Genomic DNA, 19,279 nt, shown 5'->3' with positions numbered 1-19,279 from the left:
CATCCAACTACCAAGATGCAAAACTAGTATGGAGGGACAATTGCAAGGACAACTGTGCTTTCAAAAGGATGCAGTGTGATACTGCCTTTGTTTGGCGTCTTAAAACTGAGCAAGATGACTACTGGAAAAAAGTCGAGAGGTGCCAAAAAAAAACCTTTTAGTATATCGAGAGCACCACGACAGCTATACTCAGTGTAAAATTGAGCTCGAAAGCAAATTTAGAGGCATTGAGGAGACCAAAAGTGAAACAATGGGTGACAAGTGGGCACATCTGAAGCGCAGCTTTGATGATACTGACTCTTTAGACTCTGATGATATGCACGATCTTGTGGCTGCTGTCAATTCTAGCATTTACTAGCTGTCAACGAAAAAGGCAACCAATTGTAAAAAGTAGTACAAAGCAGCCAATTGTGAAGCACTAAATTAATTAGGAAACTTTCAACAGAACATCTCCTTGCACTATAAAGAAGCTACAGGAGTAGTAATTCTGCCAACCACCCTTTAGAACGAGAAGTCGAGAAAATGGGTTCATTGTCCACCATCCCTGAAAAAACAGTAGTGAGTCTACCAAATGTGTTGGCAACGGTGTTTCTTGGGGGTAGAAGAAACCGTCGGGTTACCGGGAAGATCATGCACTTGACCCAGAGGTCAATAGACGCGACAAGTAGAACTCGTTTTATGATCGAAATGAGCTCGAAAATTGCAAAATATGGCATCGATCCGGATACTCGCGATGCGAGGAAAAATTGAGTCGCTTTAAAATCCGACTCTAAATCCGACCCTAATTTAGAGTCGGATTTTGATTTAGAGTCGGATTTCGAAAGCGACTCTAAAAATAGGGTCGGATTTCAGAAAGCGACCCTATTTTAGAGTCGGATTAGAAATCGGCCGATTCAATTAGGGTCGGGTTTCGAAAGCGGCTATAAAATTTTCTTTTTATAAATCAACGTATACGTAAAACGCCAGCCAGTATGAATGATACTTTTATCATGACAGAGTTAAGTGAAAATGTCTTCTAATTTTTTATTTCGTTTTTTATATTCGAGAGATTTGAGGCACGCCCCTGGAAGCCGGGAGCAGTAAGGCTGATCGCTTGTGCTACAGAACTTTGAAGAAAATAACAACAGGTAAAAACCGAAAAGAATGTCTGGAGACTTTGGAGAACATGAAGCCTTTAATTAGTGACGGTTACAGTTTTGCTAGAGTATCTTCTAGTAGAAAACCGCTGATCTATATAATAAAGTCCTGTACCGACACGGGAGAAAGGTCTAAATCCCATAAATATCTTATATAGAAGGCAGAGAATTATTCGTGGACTACGTGATATCTCGTCACAAACATTGGCGGATACTCATGGAGACATAAAAGGCGCGTAGGATGTATGAAGCGACGGGAGGCATTGAGGCCACCTTCTAGAGAATCTTGTGATTGCCATGTACTTGTTGCGTTCCGATGGACAGGCACAAGCGAATTCCGCACGATACTTCCTCGATTTTTTGAGAAACACTTTCTGTAGGCGTGTCCGACCGGAGCCTTTTCCTACTCTTGGACTCAACAAGCCATCGAAGTATCATCGCCATTGATACTAATCTTCATCTCGCCGCTCTGTATTGTTATTGTTCTTGTTTTCTACTCCCTAATCGAATTTAATTGTCGGACTCCTCTTCGTCAATTTCCGTCGTCCATGGCCTTTCTCTAAAGACATCTTGATAATTGGCCTTCCCTTTTGTTCCAGCTGATTCAAGACAGATGAAGGCTTTGTCAATGTTTCGTCGACTTCCTTTTTCTTTTCTGTGCTCGTTTCTACGTCGTCGAGATTTTCCTGGGAGCGTCCGGTGCTTTCTTTTCTCTCTTTCTCGAGCCACTCCTCGGCAAACTGGCGCTGCAAGAGACGCGTATACAAAGCCGCCGCACAGGAAGTAGCGATCTGAGAAAGCTTTGAGCTTTCTTTACGCTGTTTTTCGAACAACGATTTTTGAAATTTGACCAGTTCAAAGTACGACCGCTCGTGCTGCCCGTTGTCTTCATCGTCAAAAAAGGGGATTTCAAAGTCTGTCACTTCGCGGCGCTGTGTTGCGCTTCGCACTGAACGGATCTTCTGTGTGATATCAGGTCGAGTAGCTGCCGGGGCTGAAGAATTTTCTTTCGCGTCTGGTTCTTTCTTCCAGGCTGCCCGAATTGCCGCTTCTTCAGCACGATCTTGTGCTTCTATCTCTCTTTCTGCATTTGCATGGTCTATTCGCTCACGTTCAAGTCGGTCGCTCACCGACAACATCATCTTATTGATGCCGGCCTCTAGCTTTGAGGACATGTACTCAGCCGCAGCGTAGGCTTTACCTGATACGGTATCTGTTCCTTGAAGTTGCGAATTGTACTTTAAGGCATTGGAGAAAATTAGCCTCAAGTCGCTTATGACACCCCCAAATTTGTCATACTGGCGTTTTTTCAAGGTTCGATTGACTTTCTCCCAGTCCATGGGGTTGGAAATGAAGGCAGCATAGTCATGGGGATAATTTGGCTGAATGAAAAATCCCATATATCGAAGATCCGATTGGTGTCGAAGAACTTTCAACAGCTTTTCACACTCGGCTTCTTGCCAAGTGTAGCGATCACCTTCTATGCTTTTTTCGATGGGCTCTGTCAAAACTAGCCGGTCCATTTCTTCCCGTGCCTTCTTCCGATTGCCAGAAGTTAGTTTCCAGGAAAAGGGAGGGAGGCCATCCGCTGTGGGCTCGTCAATGTGAAAATTTTCCTCGAGATGGTCTGATAGCAACTCATGCGATAGCCATCGAGAGTAGCGCAGTAAATGAACGGACGCATCATAGTATGCGCAAGAGAGAGGATCCCCTATGTCGCGTCCGTCCTTGTTAAACCGAATGGCATTGGCAAAGACAAGTGCAACATCCTGGACGAAGTCCTCAGGTCCCGCATAGCGACTGCCAACTAAGAGTTGGCACTCAACAGTAGTCAAATCCATCGGCTTTCGAATTTTGGCAGAGTAAGCCTCGCTCAACTCTGGAAACAGAACAGGAACGGGGACATGAAAAATGAATTTAGGTCTAGCTGCTGAGAGCCAGGGATGTCGAAGCAGTTCCTTAAAATATCGCTGAAATGAAAATTGATGAGGTAACGTAGAGAAGAGGTAAATTTGTACAATGCGGTAAACTTACAGCGCAGTCTGCCTCCCATAACTGCAAACTTTTCAGAGCTCTTCTTAGCGGAAACCCCTCCTTTACTCTTGCGATAGCAATGTGCAAGGGTACTGGTTGATTCGCTTTGACCAGACCCGATGTGTTCCTCCTTTGATCCAGGGAGGTCGATAATCCGACAGCGCCTTTTGGGGACTTCGTCCGTTCTACGGTATTAGATGCCGAAGATACTTGGGCAGCTGTGAGACTGATTCGAGGAGCAGCCTTGCCTCTGGGAGTAGCATCCACACCAAGGACCTCAAGCTTGATGCGTTTCGGCGCAGAAGGGTTTGCAGAAAGAGAATTATCGGGGAACGTGTTCGATAATTCGGACTCGACTGCTGCATAGGGAGATCGTTCAGTGCTTAAAGCTGGTACAGAGGTTGGATCTTCAAAGGCACGCATCTTGTTGTAGAACAGCTGTCGAAACTTGCGAGCGCCGTACTTGGCCATGGAGACTAAGTGATGTCCATTGCGCTTGGAGTTGTAGGCTTCGCAATTTCGAAAAATGAGGTTAATATCGTACTCAAAATCCTCTGGTGTCTTGTACGTGTCCGCTTTGGTTTTGCGTTCAACCTGCTGCAAATCCATTTGCTCTTGAACGTGCTGCGCATAATCCGGAAAGACAGTAAGCGAAACGGGCTTCTCAAAAGGGCCCATGGCAGGTTCCGTGATTTTGGTCGCCTTATCGGTATACTTGTAGGATCGTATCTCTTGAAGAATCGACAACAGCAAAGGCGAGGGAGGGGTGGGGAGTTTTAGCGAAGACACGGTTGCTTGTGCTTTGAGTCGATCCGAAGCCCCCTTGGAAGATTTGATGTATCGCGCTAATTGGTCGAGTTGCTGCGACAGACACTCGCCAAGTCGATTGGCCTGTTCTACATAAAGTCGACCATCCTCACGACCATTGTAATATGTCGCGCAGTTGCTGATAACCAAACGACAATCGGCGGCAAAGTCATCCACCGATTGATACCGCCCTTCCAATAAGTTTCCTGTCACAGTACCATAATCCATTGGTTTCGGCACCTTGTCTTTGTAATCTGAAGGAAACTGCCCGCCACAATAATGGCTGACAGGATACAAAAAGTACAGCACAGTTGGTTGGCCATCCGATGGATTGACAAGGTTGTACAGTGTATCCAGTACTTGGACGCACAGTTTCCAGCAAAATAGCAGCGGCGGATACGGCTGAGACTGGTGCTCATCAAATTCAGGCTGGGCCAAAAACACTGATAACAGGTTTTCGGCTGTTTGAAGCATTTCAACAGCCACGGGTCGTAAAACATCTTTAAGAGACGTGTTGTATCGCAAACAGTTTGCAAAAATTCGACGTAGATCCAGGACAAAGTCCGCAACGAAATTGTACCCATTCCGCTCAAGCTTGGACATCATTTTCGAAATATCCATAGGATGCTTTATTTTGGCTTTGTAGTCTTGCAGAATGGTCTTGTCTGTAATAGGCTGCAGGAACCAAGCCACTTGCTTGTATTGCCGTCGTTTCAGACCAGCCAAAACTTTAAAGGACTGCTTTTGTCGCGTTCCCGTCATTGCATTGCTCCCCTTGGTGGACATGGCATAACCACCGGTATTTGCTTTGACCGTCGTGGCATTGGCAGTGCTTGGTATCGCAGAGGCCTTCTTTGTTTTCGTTGTTTTTTTGGGTTTCGTCGTAGCGGCCGCCTGCTGACTCGCCTGAACAGCTTTAGGAAGTTCTTTTCCGCGCCCTATACCGACCACTTTCAGCGGACTTTTTGGGGTTGAATTGGCTTTTGACGAGGTGGAAACTGGTATCGACGAAGAATCCTCCATGACTGTTGCAGGTGTAGAAGCGGGGGCTTCTGGACCTGCGGCAACGCTAGCACCAGGCGTCGAGCTCGATTTCGATAGGGAAAGCTTCAGCTTCAGTTTGGGTTGAGTCGGTTTTGCTTTAACTGCTGTAGCTTTTAAAGGTGGTCGTGAGTCCGCATTTTGTTTCGTAGGTAATTTCAGCTTCAGTTTCGGCTTTGAAGCTGGGGCTGCGGCCGACGGTACCGTGTCAGGGCCAATCGAAGAAGTCACAGCATCGGGTGCCGACGTCTTCTTTCCTAGCTTGATTTTTAAACTAATCTTTTTCTTTTGAGGATTGGAACCGCCTTCGGCGACTTCCTTTTCCTTTTTTAAAGCCTTCAGGAGATCCTTGGCATACTTTGCAATCCACTTGGTTTCTTTCGCGCCGTGATACAGAATTGCATTTTCGAAAATGAGCTTGGCATCTGTCCAAAAATCCTTGGCGGTGGCGTAGACGCCATTGTCCAAGTTTGCGGAAACTGTTTCGATGTCCAGGGGTTTCGAAATATGGTCTAAATAATCCGGAACTTCCGACAAATTAATTGGTTTCTGGAAAATGTAACTCTTGATTTTATACTTTTCGGATTGTAGATTGCGCAGAACAGTTTGAGCGACTTCGATCTCTTGCGCATCCATTTTTCTCCGCCCCCTGTATTTTCAGCCAATACTTTTTAATGAGTAAGGTGTTTCACTGAGTGGAAGTAAAGATAGCGTCCAAAGGGAGCTTCAAACACTGGGAGAACGACTCATCGATGTTGCTCCCGGGTTTTCCTTTCATTAGGACGACGACGATGCCCTTCGAAATACCCACCTATCTGCAGTATAAAATGTAGGGTCTGGCTGACCGTCATCACCGGTTTTCACAGACGACCGTCGTGTTAACAGCTCCGGGTATCCCAAAAAGGATCCCTGGTTTTCTCGACTCAAAATAGGGTTTTACGATTACTGTTCCACTCCTCCTGGTCACTCACAGTAAAACTAAACCGGACAGCACACCACCGAACAATACATTTTAGAACGCAGCAAGCTCCACCTGACCGGCAGAAGAGCTCCAACGCAAGTCAAAGTGCACATCAAGACAGTGCAGTTCGGTACGTTGTTGCTAGGACTAACATGTATGCAAGACCTTCTTGAATGCGGAGCCAGGGTGCATTGAGTGTTGAAAACGGAACTGACGGATCCTGCCTCGTTGTCTTTTCTCTTGTAGGTTGCTACAGTATTCACGTGTGCATCGTGAACAGAAGCGAGAGAACTGTGAGTATCCAATTCGCTCCGTATTGAGGACAGGTTCGAAGCAGTTTACCTGAAGAATGCGAGTGTTATTCCCACTCCACCGGATCCTCGAGCAAAATAAAGTCAGCGGCGGTCACAGAGAGCTAGTAGACCAGCAACACGAGCAGCAGGAGGACCAGGCCCAACCAACAGTTGAGCTGCCAGGTTGTGACAGTGGTAACCGCTGTGACGACGAGACTTCATCTCTACGCGAAAGTGCCGTTGAAATCGAAAGTACTAGTTCTGCACAATTACCTGTACCTCCTTGCACGGTGAATCCAGTGTCCTCGACTCGAACGTCGCCAATCTGCCGCAAGCGAGTTTTCCCAGCTTTCCCCGACAACGACACCCTTCCAGATTCTGACGCGAAGTCAATTTCAGCACAACCATCGCCACTGAAACGCAGCCATTTTGCTGATTCTAAACCTGCCGCCCGTACTAGAGCAACTATGGCAGGTCCACGCAAACAATACCTTTCTTACGAGTCCCGAGAAGATGATATCGACCCAGCAATGGACCCTCTCGAAAACGAAGCCCCTCCACTCAATGAAAGCTATCCTATAGGTGTGATGTCTTCAGGAGCCTGGATGCCAAATTCATCGACAATGGCGAGGGTGGTAACCTCCAAGCCTACCCGTGACGACGAGGCTTTTTCGCAGGCGCTCAAATCTCGCGGCCTTGAAATCATCGAGCAAGCTGGCGACGGCAATTGTCTCTTTCGAGCTGTCTCGATCCAAGTTTATGGCGACTCACAAATGTATGATCAAGTACGTTCACGGTGTTTAGATTTTATGGCCGCCGACCCTGAGCATTTTTCACCTTTTGTGACCGGCGAAGCTTTCCATGCTTATATCGATCGGAAGCGGCAAGACGGCGTTCACGGTAATAATCCGGAACTCCAAGCCATTTCGGAATTGTACAATCGCCCGGTTGAAGTCTTCACACCAGATACGGGAGCCAAGCCACTTAATATTTTTCATGCAGAATACAAGACCGGTGATACACCGATTCGGTTGTCGTACCATGATGGGAACCACTACAATGCGGTGATCGACCCTTTGGTTCCTACAGCAGGGTTGGGCTTAGGATTGCCTGGTTTGCAACCCGGGCTGGCGGATAAGATGCAAGTGGCAAAGGCCATGGCGGAATCGGATCAAATGGCCGACGATATGGAGCTGCAGCGTGTTCTGAAAGAATCTAAAGAGGACCAGATACAACGGGCATTCAAAGAGACTTCGTATTCGATGGAACATGTGAGTTGACGAGGATGAAGGAATCCCTAGATTGTTACACTTCTTCTAACAGCATCCCTGCTTTCGTTTAAGAAGTACCAGGAGAAAGCAATTGCACTTTCCGACCTTGACGCAACGAATTTTGAAATAGAGCAGACCATGTTGGAGCACTCTTTGGAAACGAAAGCGCAACATGAGCAAGGGTGCAAGCAACGGGCCGTACCCGGAAGGCGATGGCGGAAGCGTTCCTCACCACTTATGTCTCCCTTCCTCTGCCCTCCTAACGCTGCTTCGCTGCTAGCATCGCAAGAAGAAGACGCGGCGACACCAAAATCCACCCCTCCTGTTGCTGCCGCCGCAGCGTCCTCGGCTACCGCAGGCGTACATACAGAAGGATCCCCTGTCCGACACATTGATGAATATCCGCAAGCTGTTCAAGAGCTTGTCATGAACGGGTTTGAGCTTCGACGAGTAATTCACGCATACGAGCTTCTTGGCGACAATTTTGACGATTTACTCGCGTTTCTTATGTCTCGAGTGGCCTCGTAATGCAAGTTTTGTATGGACAGATAGAAATGGTGTCGCTGTCGAAAATATGCAGAATTTAGAAAGGACATGTAAGCGGAGTAGCAGAATTTAGATTATAGACTCTTTATCGTTTACTAATTCTTAATGTGGTGCTGAAGCTCCGAAACAACCAGCAAGAAAAAAACTGTACCAACTTTTGAAACGGAATGCTGGCCGTTGTATCACCATCAGTCAGCAGATCTCTGAGAAAGCTTGGGGAACGAGAAGCATAACTTTGTACAAGGCATTTTTGAGTGAAGGAAAAGAATTTTGAGATCATCTGAGTGGCACATTCACAGTCAGAGTACAGGGATTGACGAGGAGCAAGGCGAATGCAAATGTTGACCGGCCAAACTGGAAGGCTGGGACGGCCGAAATAAGGCGGAGGGGTGTAGGTTGCTGCATGTAGAGGATTGTACCTTATCTTAAGCAAAACTTTATCCCCGATGCTGTTGAGACAGGCAAGCGTGTATTGATTGCAAGCCGTAAGGACGCTATCTGTGGGATGCTTATGTATCTTTGCGACATTCCTACGGATTTCATTTCACAGCTAAGCTTACCTAGCGGAGTTTCGATGATCTATGATATCCAGTCATAAGGGGTCATAATCCTGAACGATGGCTCTGGCGTCAACCCTTGCGAGAAATATGTTTGTCCAGCGGCAAAATTTTTGTTTCATGGGAGAGGCAGTCAAAATTTGATTGCCGACTCTGAAGAATGCGAAGTGGCCCAGGTCGGCGATGGGATCATGAATTAACTGGCCGCTGCATATGAGCTTCGGTCAACACAAGTTTGTCTGAGTGTGGTGAACTCCTTGGCATGCATAGAGTGTAAGCCCTCATAGCATTTTTCTTCACTCCTTTCTTTCAATTCAGAGACATTTAAATGTGGCAATCGTCTCTGGGTTACTTCTTCTGTCTGCAATTGAAATGCGGGGACGGTAGACCGTTGTTTTCGACTGGGACCACTTTATAGCCTTTTGTGTATCGAAAATTTTGCCGTCCTTTGCCCATGTGGTACCTCGTAGTGAAAACATCGGTTGAATAGCTTGAACCACTTACTCCCACGAAGGCGTCGGCATTTACGGCAATGTAGAAGTTGATCACTGATTGCAGAAGAGCACCGTGGTCTGGAATTCCAGGATGCTGGGCATAAAAGCCGGTCAGCATCTGCTCGCCGCATTCAAAAACTGACAGATGATTTCGACCCAGTAGCGCAGGTTGCTCGGAGCCAAAGCCAACGAACCTGTTCAAAACCTCGATGTTACCGTCTGCAATGTTTTTGAATTTCTCGTAGTTGCCTTCCTCCCGCATCCCAGCCCGAGAAACTGCAACAAAAAGTCCCGAAACATTTCTATATGCATCATTTTCGGACAATATCTCGACTTGTTGAAATATTTTGGTCAAGTTCCATTCCATTTCTCGTCCGCACGCGTGTGCAAAAATCTCAAGTTCCACTCGGGCATGTAGCGCAATATATTTTTCATTCGCGGTGTGGAGGGATATGCATTCTTGTGCCGTTTTCCTCCATTGATGTGCAGGCTGAAGGGCTCTCAGAACCCATTCGTCTTGTTGAAATGGAATGCTTCCGTTAAAGTCTTTGTTCTTTCGATAGGATATATAGTCATTCCAAAGCCTACCGTACGTGCGACCACCCCCGTACACGACAGGGTGTTGGCAAAACTCAACCTCTGGATAGTAGTCAACCCTTCGGGGGTTCAAATTTATCGTCCCGTCTAAGAAACCCGTGGTAATATTGGAAATTGGGCCAAGGAATCCTTGTTGAAGAGAGCCTCTCTGGAGCGGGTTCAAAGGCTGATTGCGAGATTCATTTGTGCCCCGCACCCAGCAGTCACTGTTGGCCACATTCTCCACTAGCCTTGGTAAATTGTCCGAGAATAAATTCCAATGTTCAACATCAAAAACCCATTCCATAGGAATTGTAAACCATTGTACTTGTACGCCGATGCCATTTAGCTGAGTCGCCCACAACAGACTTGGCAGGAGAAGCTGCGTCAAGTTGGTTTTTCTTGCATGAACGCAGAGACTGATCAAGCGGATAACTTGATTACGATAGCCTCCGAGGAAACCCGGTGGGTAGAGGAGGGCAAGCGTATCAGGCTTTCTTAATAGATCATGTTGTACACCAGGATATGTCGGCGGTATTTTTTCACTTAGCCTAGATACCTTCAATGAAGCGACGCCCGCCGGGTATGTACGTTGCTGTTTTGTCGTGAAGCTGACTTGTTTGCCTTTTTCATCGTCAATACCAAGAAGGTTCATGTTCCACAAAGATAGGGCAATCATACAGGCGACGAGAGTAACTTGAGCATGTCTGTGCCATCGTGTCTTGGAATTGCGATGAGAACGTTTTCCTTCTCGTGGCTGGGTCGAAAAACATTCATCCCCTCTTCCAAGTACTTCGTTTTCCGCCAGAGCGATTCTTTTCTTAGTAAGACCGGACTCCCACTCAGATTTTGGTGTTGTTACTCCAACCAGCATGTTTACACCATCATGGTAAATATCTGTTGGCGTCGTGTTGGAAGGGGTGACTGTGAATTTTCAGCGTAGTCGTACAACTATCTCACATTCAGTTTCCTTCACGGCAATTTTGTTGACTGTGAACTATCTATGTCTCCACGTCACATCGGACTAATGTAACTAGAACTCCAACCATAATTTGAAGGGGAAAAATATCTCCCTAACTGTAAATTAAATTCACATGTTGATGCGGCATGCTTCATGAGAGCTCACGGGGCATTTCCTCATCGGTTTTCTCGTATCCCGTGTTTGCCGGTGCCACGTGATCTCGGTAGCCGGCCATGTCGTCGTCATCCTCTGGTAAGGCAGTCATTTGAAGCTCTAATTCAGCCGCTTCATAGGCAATTCCTGTGTTGCGTCGCACCACACGCACGACAACGAAGACAACGGCGGCCAGCACCCCAATCACGATACCCAACTGGCACTGCATAGTAGAGCAAAACTGATTCGGCAGACCCATATCAAAGCCCGAGTTGCTGTTCGGGAGGGTGTCGTCGGGTTCGAACTTAGCCTCTTGCGCTGAAACGTGATCATCCGGTTCCGGTCGTTCCTGCCTAGTATGATCGGTAAAATCGCTGGCGAAGTCGTCAGTTCCGTATTCGGCTTCAAGGGCTGTAAAATCACACGATGCTTCGGCCCAGCCAACGCGACCATTATCGATGTCGAAGAAGACATTATGTCCCATCATTGTGTTGGCACCTAAAACACCACCACTACTGTCATCAACGTAAAAGCGAGCTTGCCACAATTTTTTGGAAGAGTCGTATTCCATGTAGTGCATAGGTGGCATGGCGACCAAAATATCGAAAGGATGCTCAGGATCCACAATGTTTGCCAGACCAACAATTTGGCGGTCGGGATGTTCTTCTACGAGCGCCTTGTTTGCTTCTTCGTCTCCTTCCAACTGGAAAAGGATTGTAGGCATGGCATTGATTTGTTCCTCCGTGAGACTAAGAGCCGCATGCGTGAAAGATTGCCCCGTTATCTCCTCGTAGACCCGGTTGAACTCGGACGCCACTCTACGCGAAAAGTAGGAATCCGTGGTGCCCGAATCTACAATGACTCGTCCATTGTTGAGGTCGCTTTCACTGAGATCGAGAGCACGAACCTCGAGTCCTTCAGAATTGCTGACGGCCGAGTCTCCACCGTTTCCGGCACGAAGATGAATTTTGCGGACGTGAACGCTGTAGAACCCTGAACTTTGGCTTGTGCCACCGGTGGAGGCGTAGACCATGTCGGACTTGTGTAGACGGGTGTCTAAACCACCCAAGGTCATGGCCCCGGCTTCAGTTCCTTCCCGTTCAACAATGTCTTGACGACCATAGCATAGCGCAAAGTTCTTGCTGGCAGTCTTTCCCGCATCGTACATCTGCTGCCAGTAGGCAGCCTCTGCAAAAGTTCCGGAGGAAAAGATGATTAGCCCACCTGACGAATAAAAATCAGCCAAAAACAAAATCGTGCTGGGCAGAAACTTACTCGCAATATCCATGCCCATGATTCCGTCGGCAAGCTGTGTCTTAAACAGGCCTGTCAGACGGGTCTGACAGCCAAATTTGAGATCAAAGGCAAAGGCCTCGGCACGGTTGAGGTCCAACGGACTATTGGACCCGCTATCCACTGCCGCGGTATTGTGAAAGCCACCAACATAACAGCGATCCTGTGCTTCATACGCGCTCCAGCTACTTCCTTCCTGATACGACATTCCCACGTGACATTGCTTCGCCCCCGAGCGACAGGTTCCTTTCAAACACTCAGTACAACTGAGCTCGTGAAAGGAACTCGAATCCCCTTCCACAAACAAGGGATTCGCGTGATATTTCGGTACACCACAATCACCGCATCCACTACAGGGAAAGGCCGTAACACCGGAGCCTGTATCGACAATAACGGTCTGTCGTTGCGGCGGTGTGCCGCACCACAAGTCCGTGTAGTGCGTTCCGTATCCCTGGTACAAGGCGCCGACTTGCTGAATTTCCCGGTCCGTGTTCGTAGATGCCAAGTCCCGACGCGAGCGAGTGGGACGGGGGAGGGCCTCATCTTCGACACCAGTCTCCAACATACGACGACGCCTTTGCACATGGTGCGGAATGAGTGGAATCGAGACAAAGCTATCGTCGCCTTTCTTCGCCGTGGAGAGCTTGCTTGTTCTCGAGTCGTGCGAAGACGGGATCGTCGCGGCTTCCGTGACCACCAACAACCAGGCCAACCAAACGCATAGTACAATTCTTCGCGAGTATGTCATGGTTACCACACACTACGAACTTCTCGTCTATAAGCCGGTGAATTGCGTTTGGTTACGCACGGAATTGCCCTACCTGTAAACTGTGTTGGCTGCTTCTTTCGCACTGGCATTTCCCAACCGTGTCGGTCAGCCAGATTTCGTCCCGTTTTTTACTCCCGACGGAGCGTACCAGCCAGGCACAGGACCTACGACAAGGATTTCGGCACAACGGCACATCCTAACCCGGATCAAAATGGAAACAGCGCAAACGCCAGAATATGTCAAGAAACCCAATCGAGGTGACTGGCGAGGTGTAGGTCGTTCCCCATCGACCGTATATGCGCCACACGACACACAGAACTATGTCTATGTATGCACGACCTCAACTTATCGACTATGTCCAGTCCCACGCTTCTTTTGATCCGCTCCACCCCCGCAGGCTAGACGATTTTTGCAATAATCATTCCAGATTGAACTGGCAAGACGATAGCAGGGGACTATAATGTAGAGCACGAAAGCAAAGGCTTCCGATAGAAACCGTAGTAAAAGTTAAATTATGTGATCATTAATTTTAAAATGAATAAAAAGTATACAGGCAGGTGAAACATTTTGCACTTCACCAAAATGGAGGATAAACTAAGGACAGAAAACTCAACTAATATCCGAACGTCCAGATCCCGGATGCTCATTCATGCTGAACATAAGAAGATGCGCCAAGTCGCCATGCTCAGTGGCTTCGGTTCCCGTGGCCTCGATTTCCAAAGCGCCACCAGTACCGGTGATCTCGCAGGCATCGTACTTGTGCAGCTCGTGGCCGTTTACTTTCACGCTGCCCTCGATGCACAACAGATAGGCCTGGCGTCCCTTGGGAAGCTCATGGATGACTTTCTTACCCAATTCAATTTCAGAGGCAAAAGCATCGACATCCTGATTAATCTCGACTGGAGTTGACACCGAGGAGTCTTTGACATTGGAAACCAAATGATGCATTTGGTTCTTTCGGGCTTCAGGATTTCCCTTGTAAGAACCGTAGTTGGGCTTTAGTCCCCGGGCTGCAGGTTTGATCCATGTTTGAATGAACCGGAGTGGCTCATCACCGTCGTTGAATTCCGAGTGTCGAACCCCTGTACCGGCAGTCATGAATTGAATACTACCGCGGCCGAGACTTTCCTTGGTGCCCATGGAGTCTTGGTGCGACAACTCACCATCTACAATATACGTGACTATTTCCATGTCCCCATGGGGATGCGTACCGAACCCACGTCGAGGTTGCACCAGGTCGTCGTTCATGACGCGTAAGACACCGAAATCTTGATTGGCCCGATTGCTGTACTCGGCGAAAGAAAAGTGAAATCGAGATTTTAGCCAGTTTTCGTTCGTCCATGCTGGATCAGAGGAGGAATTGGGTCCATTGCCGAACCAACTGGGGTCGGGCTCGGAGACGTAAAGCTTTTGGTTGGGGATGACTTTGATTGTTGGGGCCATTTTGAAACCCTGGCTTGACGTTGATGCTGAAAAAGCGAGACTTTGCGTCTGTGTGACAAGTACGACCGTCAAATAAGACAGGCGGCGAGGTAAAGAGAATATCTTTGGAGAGAGTATGGTTTGGCTGTTGTTGCGGAAGGACGAGTGTTGCAATTCTATTCGCTGTTGGGATTGTGGGTTCCCCAGAAGCAATTGTTTGATGAAATCGTACATTGCAAAAAAAGATTCATGAACACTGTGGATCAAATTTCGCACAAGACACAAAAACAGTTTTTGAGAATCAATTCCGGACGGATGTGTAAACTTGAAATTTCAAATATTCCATATTAATGTCACAGTCGATTGTTTTCACTGACAAGAATTGATTTGCGTACAACGACTACAGTTCAAATTTAAAAAAGAGAAAATTCGGTATTTGGGATGAGCAGGGGTGAAATTTTCGCTATTTGGGAAAAATCACACTGTTTCTAAGTGTTTTTATTCTCGCTTGGAAATACTTTCTAAGTAATCTTTTTAGTTAAGAAAAACCCCTTATCCTATGTTAGATCACAAGGATTGTTTTCATGTGGTCATCCCTTCACATTCACAGTTAGTTGCCTCCAATGGTGAGGGCTCGGGGCTGGCATTGACCCATGCAAACGATTACTAACTTCCAACCAACAAAAGTCAGAAACACAACTACTATGAAGCTAGAAATTGTTGGCCTTGCTGTCTTGGATGACAAACGTAGTATAGAAAATTACTTGCCGCCAAAGTAGATTGCAAGTGCGTCATATGTCCGTCACTCTGGACCGTCGGCATTTGGATGTCACGTCGCACTTCATCCCTTCAATGCGGAGTTTGGTGCAGAGCGGGTACCTATTGCCGTTGTAGATTGCATCCAGAGTGGGCCCCACACGACGCGCTTTCGGACAGCGGAAGGCTGTAATGGCGCTGCCCTTGTTTGGAGAGCCTCCCCCCACAGACAGCTTGTTGATTGTCAACTACTCCTTTGTCACGCACGCGTTGGAAACCTTGGACATTATTGTCCCCAGTAACGTGACGTTTGTTGCGCTCCTGACCGCTCTTGAGGATTTGTATTCTGATTTTTGACGACGGCGTACCGGTGACAAAAGGTACCGCACTGAACGTATTGACCGGTGATACGCACATGATTCCCTTCTAGTAGGAGCAAACTAAACGCCAAGGCTTCGGCAGTACCCCATTTGATACCTTCGCCATTTCCCGACGCGCCTTAAAGATTTTGGCCATTTGATGGTACAATTTAAAATTGGCTGGAACCGTTCCGGCTCGGATTCCTATCTTGCGCAAAGTCCATCTCATTGCCGGTAGGACGAATACGACTAATCTGCGACGGCCCTTTGAAACTGGTCCACCTGGAGCTCAACCAATCCGTCTCCTTTTCCACATACATCTCGGACGCTTCCAAATCCTTCTCGTAGCTTTCCAGCGTAAAGTCACGGATCTCTTAACATCTTCTTTGGATAAGGTTCCTTCTTCAATCAATCACTTTTCGAAAATATCCAGGGTTGGTGGGTGTTGAGAGATTTCCTTATAGAGTTTGGGTTGTGTAAAGGCCGGCTGATCCAATTTGTTGGGACCATTACAACGGTAGCAGACCATCTCGATAATGACATCCATGCCCCATTCGTGACGCCATTCGACGGCGGTCTCGAGTGCCGTCGATACTGCCAGGGGATCGTCGCCGTTGCAGTGAAAGATGGGGCAATTGAAGGCCTTGCCCAACTCCGACGAGTAGGGCATTGAGAGCGAATGTAGGGGGTTGGTGGTAAAGCCAATCTGATTGTTGATGATGACGTGAATGGTTCCACCGACATCAAAATCGGGCACCTCGGCCATTTGCATGGTCTCGTAGACTACCCCTTGCCCGGCAAAGGCGGCGTCTCCGTGCAATAGGATTGGTAAAACGCTACGATATCTTCTTCTGGCTGACGGGCTTGGCAACATGCCCGGCCAGCGAGAACATCTTTTTTTTCTAGAATGCACTGTGCCGGACCGAGTGCTTGCTCATTCGCAGCTTTGCCCGAGAACAACGGCTCGTGGGGTTCTTCGTTGTCCGATATCTCTTCGGCGGCTTGCGAGTAAAAGCTGATCCCAACAAACCCCCTTTGTGACAGGATGAATTCGTGCTGATCCCCCTTACTGTCAAAGCCTAGCGTTGCTTTCTGTTTTTTCTCCTTTTTGTCGCCGCTGTCCAATATCTCAGCCAGTGTTGTACTTCACAGTTGTGAACAAGAAAGAGTTGGCTGCTGGGTGGAGAGTCAAAAATTTCATGGAAGGAACTGGTGAATTGAATCTAAATGGCTATGCATAGTATATGGGGTTGTTCTTAATTAAAAAATGTACTTATAAAGTATTTCCCGCGAGAATAAAAACACTTAGAAACAGTGTGATTTTTCCCAAATAGCGAAAATTTCACCCCTGCTCATCCCAAATACCGAAATTTCTCTTTAAAAAACTACTGATCGATTCGTTCATGCAATAGTAACGCTAAGAGGAAAATCACTGATCCGGCCTCAATGAGCACGCAAAATCACTAATCCGGCCAAAACCTAGATTTCGTTGACTGTAAGTAGCTAAGGTAGGGCCAGAGTTTCTTCCTAAGTAATTGGATCACATACATTAATAAACTTGAAACTTACTTCTCAAGCCACTGTTCGTAAAGATTTTTCAGTGGATCGTCTCTCACCGTCAAGTTGCCTCCTTCGACCGAAGCGTCTTTTGCAGAACATCGTCCATCGCAGGCCTAAAAATTAAAAAATCTAGCATCTCAAAAATTAACATAGAATGTGATCTTTAAATACTCGAATTATTTAAGATCCATATTTTTTCATAATCATCGCTAGTAAGGAAAGCAATGTGGTCCTTCCTTTGGTACTTAATAAATTTATTTTGGCCGGATTAGTGATTTTGCGGCCTCATCGAGGCCGGATTAGTGAATCTCCTCTAACGCTAATGAAATGTACAAGTGAACATCCGCAAAAAAGGGAGAGAAGGACATCATTGAATGTTAGTTCTTGCGATTGAGCGCCTCTACTCACAATTGCCCTGTCTTACTTCTATCTGTTTCGAAAAAACTGGCTGCTGCGTCTCACAGATTGCCCCGAAGAGACAAGGTCAGCTCGACTGACACGTCGATCAAGATCGGGACGCTGACGGCCGAGATAAGAATTGTTCGACAAAGAAATTTCTTCGCTGCGAACGCTGCTGTACGATCCCCGACGACCCGTCCCCCCGCTACGCCAGGCTTCACCTTCATCATTCTTGCTCTCCAACGATATTGCCACGGAGGTGCGTGTTAAAGGAGAGCCATCAACATTCAGCCCTTTCGAAGAGGTCTGCAAATGGTGCTTTTGATTTTCCAAAGATTTTCGTGGTCACGCAGACTGCTCCAGAGTTAGTGGTTGTCGTCCAATTCCAAACATAAACAAGTCATCAGCGGGCACCGGAAGATTGCTGAAGAGAGGATCATCAGCACAATCCTTATGAGGTACTGCGTCCACTCCGAGAGTGGAAGCCGGGGCTGGTTCAAGAAAAATGACATTTATTAGTTCAAAGGAGGTAATTGGGTTAAATACATCGGGCGGAGAGTAGGCGCCTTGACTTACCCAAAATACAAGACATGCAACCGAAGCTTGTTAGCAACGCAATAGATGCAGCATGTGCCAGCCAACAGGACCATTGTGTGGAACCTCCCAAAAACTCGTCCCAAATATACCAAACAGCCCTCCAAAAATTGACCGTACCCCAAGCCAGGATAAAAGTTCTCAGCCGACCAAGAAGTAGTAGAACAACTGTGTTGCGAACCCTTATGTAGGCAAAAATGGTTTCACTACATACGATCAGGAAAGAAACCCCAACAATGGATGACCAAAGTATGGAGAAGTGAACATCGTGCGAATTTGGTGAAAATCCGTATAAATAGTAGTCAAGCAACAACCAACTGCCTCTCCAGAACCATACTACCATGATTGGTACGCCGAGAAAGCTAAAAAGCAAATCTAGCGCAATCACTGTGTGCGATAAATCCGGAATACTGTGATCCGCTGGTAGCGTCAGGGAATAGTAGGATGAAATCAGCGTTACTGCAATAGGTCTGGAACCGCGAGACACGGCGTAAGCACATGTAAGGCAATGTGAGATGCCAATATGTTTTAGTAAACTTACGGTGGGTTGATTCCAGGACCATCAATCAAAAAGATTGCTGGCGGGGCCAATAAACACGGGCCAGCATAAAAAAGGAAGCAGACTGTCGAACCAACTACCGAAGAGACCCAATAAGATGCTAATGGAAAATCTCCCCATTCAGTTGCAGTGAGCTTGTTGGGCAATAGAAAATAATCTGTCAAATACCAAACGCCACGCCATATGTTGACGGATGCCATGCCCAGAGTGTACACTAATAAGAAACGAATGACAATTCGACGGGCTGGAATTTGCACTCGGTGCTTTACATTCGACACCTGAGGCCTCCAAAAGTCCAACCACATGAGGCTGACACCGATTGCAGTCAAAAACATTCCTATTCCCATGGAAAGCCACCCAGAATTTCGATGCTTCACAGCTTCATCAGGAAGGCCAGCAAAGCAAAACGAGTCAGCTGACGTAAGCCCAGCATCTGCGGGTTGGTCGCACAGCCATATGTCCAGAAGTGTCCATGTCCCACGCCAGTAGCTTGTTACTAAAAATCCGATCACAAATGTTGTCAACCAGTCCTTAATTCCCGGAAAGCACCATTTGGTTATGTGAAACATGGTGCTAGTGCGACATTGAATGGTCGACGTTCTCTGTAAACTGAAGCGGACAAGTGATGATTTCACTGTCAACGCCAGATATTCGCTCTTCTGAAGTTTTTTCACGAATTCTGTATCACCCCAATGTAGACCAATCTCTCTTATTGGTTACGATTTGCTGAAAGTATCA

General features: G+C 47.2%; 5 protein-coding genes across 5 annotated transcripts; 1 reads left to right on the top strand and 4 right to left on the bottom strand.

Annotated features, from left to right (window-relative positions):
- Positions 1 to 5,324: 5,324 nt before the first annotated feature.
- Positions 5,325 to 5,573, bottom strand: PHATRDRAFT_13205 (predicted protein; the record flags this gene model as incomplete). The annotated part of the gene is made up of 1 exon (XM_002180740.1): positions 5,325 to 5,573. A coding segment is annotated over one exon (249 nt), but the record flags the coding sequence as incomplete, so codon positions are not given.
- Positions 5,574 to 6,038: 465 nt separating this feature from the next.
- On the top strand, positions 6,039 to 8,071 carry PHATRDRAFT_46390 (predicted protein; the record flags this gene model as incomplete). Its single annotated transcript, XM_002180924.1, has 3 exons — positions 6,039 to 6,109; positions 6,226 to 7,543; positions 7,619 to 8,071. Exons 2-3 carry the CDS (start codon positions 6,329 to 6,331, stop codon positions 8,069 to 8,071), a joined length of 1,668 nt encoding a protein of 555 aa, XP_002180960.1. The 5' UTR covers positions 6,039 to 6,109; positions 6,226 to 6,328.
- A 2,771-nt stretch (positions 8,072 to 10,842) lies between these two features.
- PHATRDRAFT_46389 (predicted protein) lies at positions 10,843 to 12,938 on the bottom strand (the record flags this gene model as incomplete). The annotated part of the gene is made up of 2 exons (XM_002180739.1): positions 12,106 to 12,938; positions 10,843 to 12,018 (listed from the first exon to the last, which is right to left on the bottom strand). Coding segments are annotated over exons 1-2 (1,941 nt in total), but the record flags the coding sequence as incomplete, so codon positions are not given.
- Positions 12,939 to 13,631: 693 nt separating this feature from the next.
- PHATRDRAFT_27889 (predicted protein) lies at positions 13,632 to 14,485 on the bottom strand (the record flags this gene model as incomplete). Its single annotated transcript, XM_002180738.1, has 1 exon — positions 13,632 to 14,485. A coding segment is annotated over exon 1 (702 nt), but the record flags the coding sequence as incomplete, so codon positions are not given.
- Positions 14,486 to 15,841: 1,356 nt separating this feature from the next.
- Positions 15,842 to 19,110, bottom strand: PHATRDRAFT_46387 (predicted protein; the record flags this gene model as incomplete). Its single annotated transcript, XM_002180737.1, has 7 exons — positions 15,842 to 16,284; positions 16,353 to 16,546; positions 16,999 to 17,102; positions 17,452 to 17,694; positions 17,803 to 17,879; positions 17,965 to 18,188; positions 18,524 to 19,110. The coding sequence occupies 7 exons, from the start codon at positions 19,108 to 19,110 to the stop codon at positions 15,842 to 15,844; spliced, it is 1,872 nt and encodes a 623-aa protein (XP_002180773.1).
- Between the last annotated feature and the right edge of the window lie 169 nt (positions 19,111 to 19,279).

The sequence above is a fragment of the Phaeodactylum tricornutum genome, chromosome 10, assembly GCF_000150955.2.
Source record: "Phaeodactylum tricornutum CCAP 1055/1 chromosome 10, whole genome shotgun sequence".
Lineage (NCBI taxonomy): Eukaryota > Bacillariophyta > Bacillariophyceae > Surirellales > Neidiaceae > Phaeodactylum > Phaeodactylum tricornutum.
Note: the sequence above shows the minus strand (reverse complement) of the source record. Positions and strands in the feature narration are given on the sequence as shown.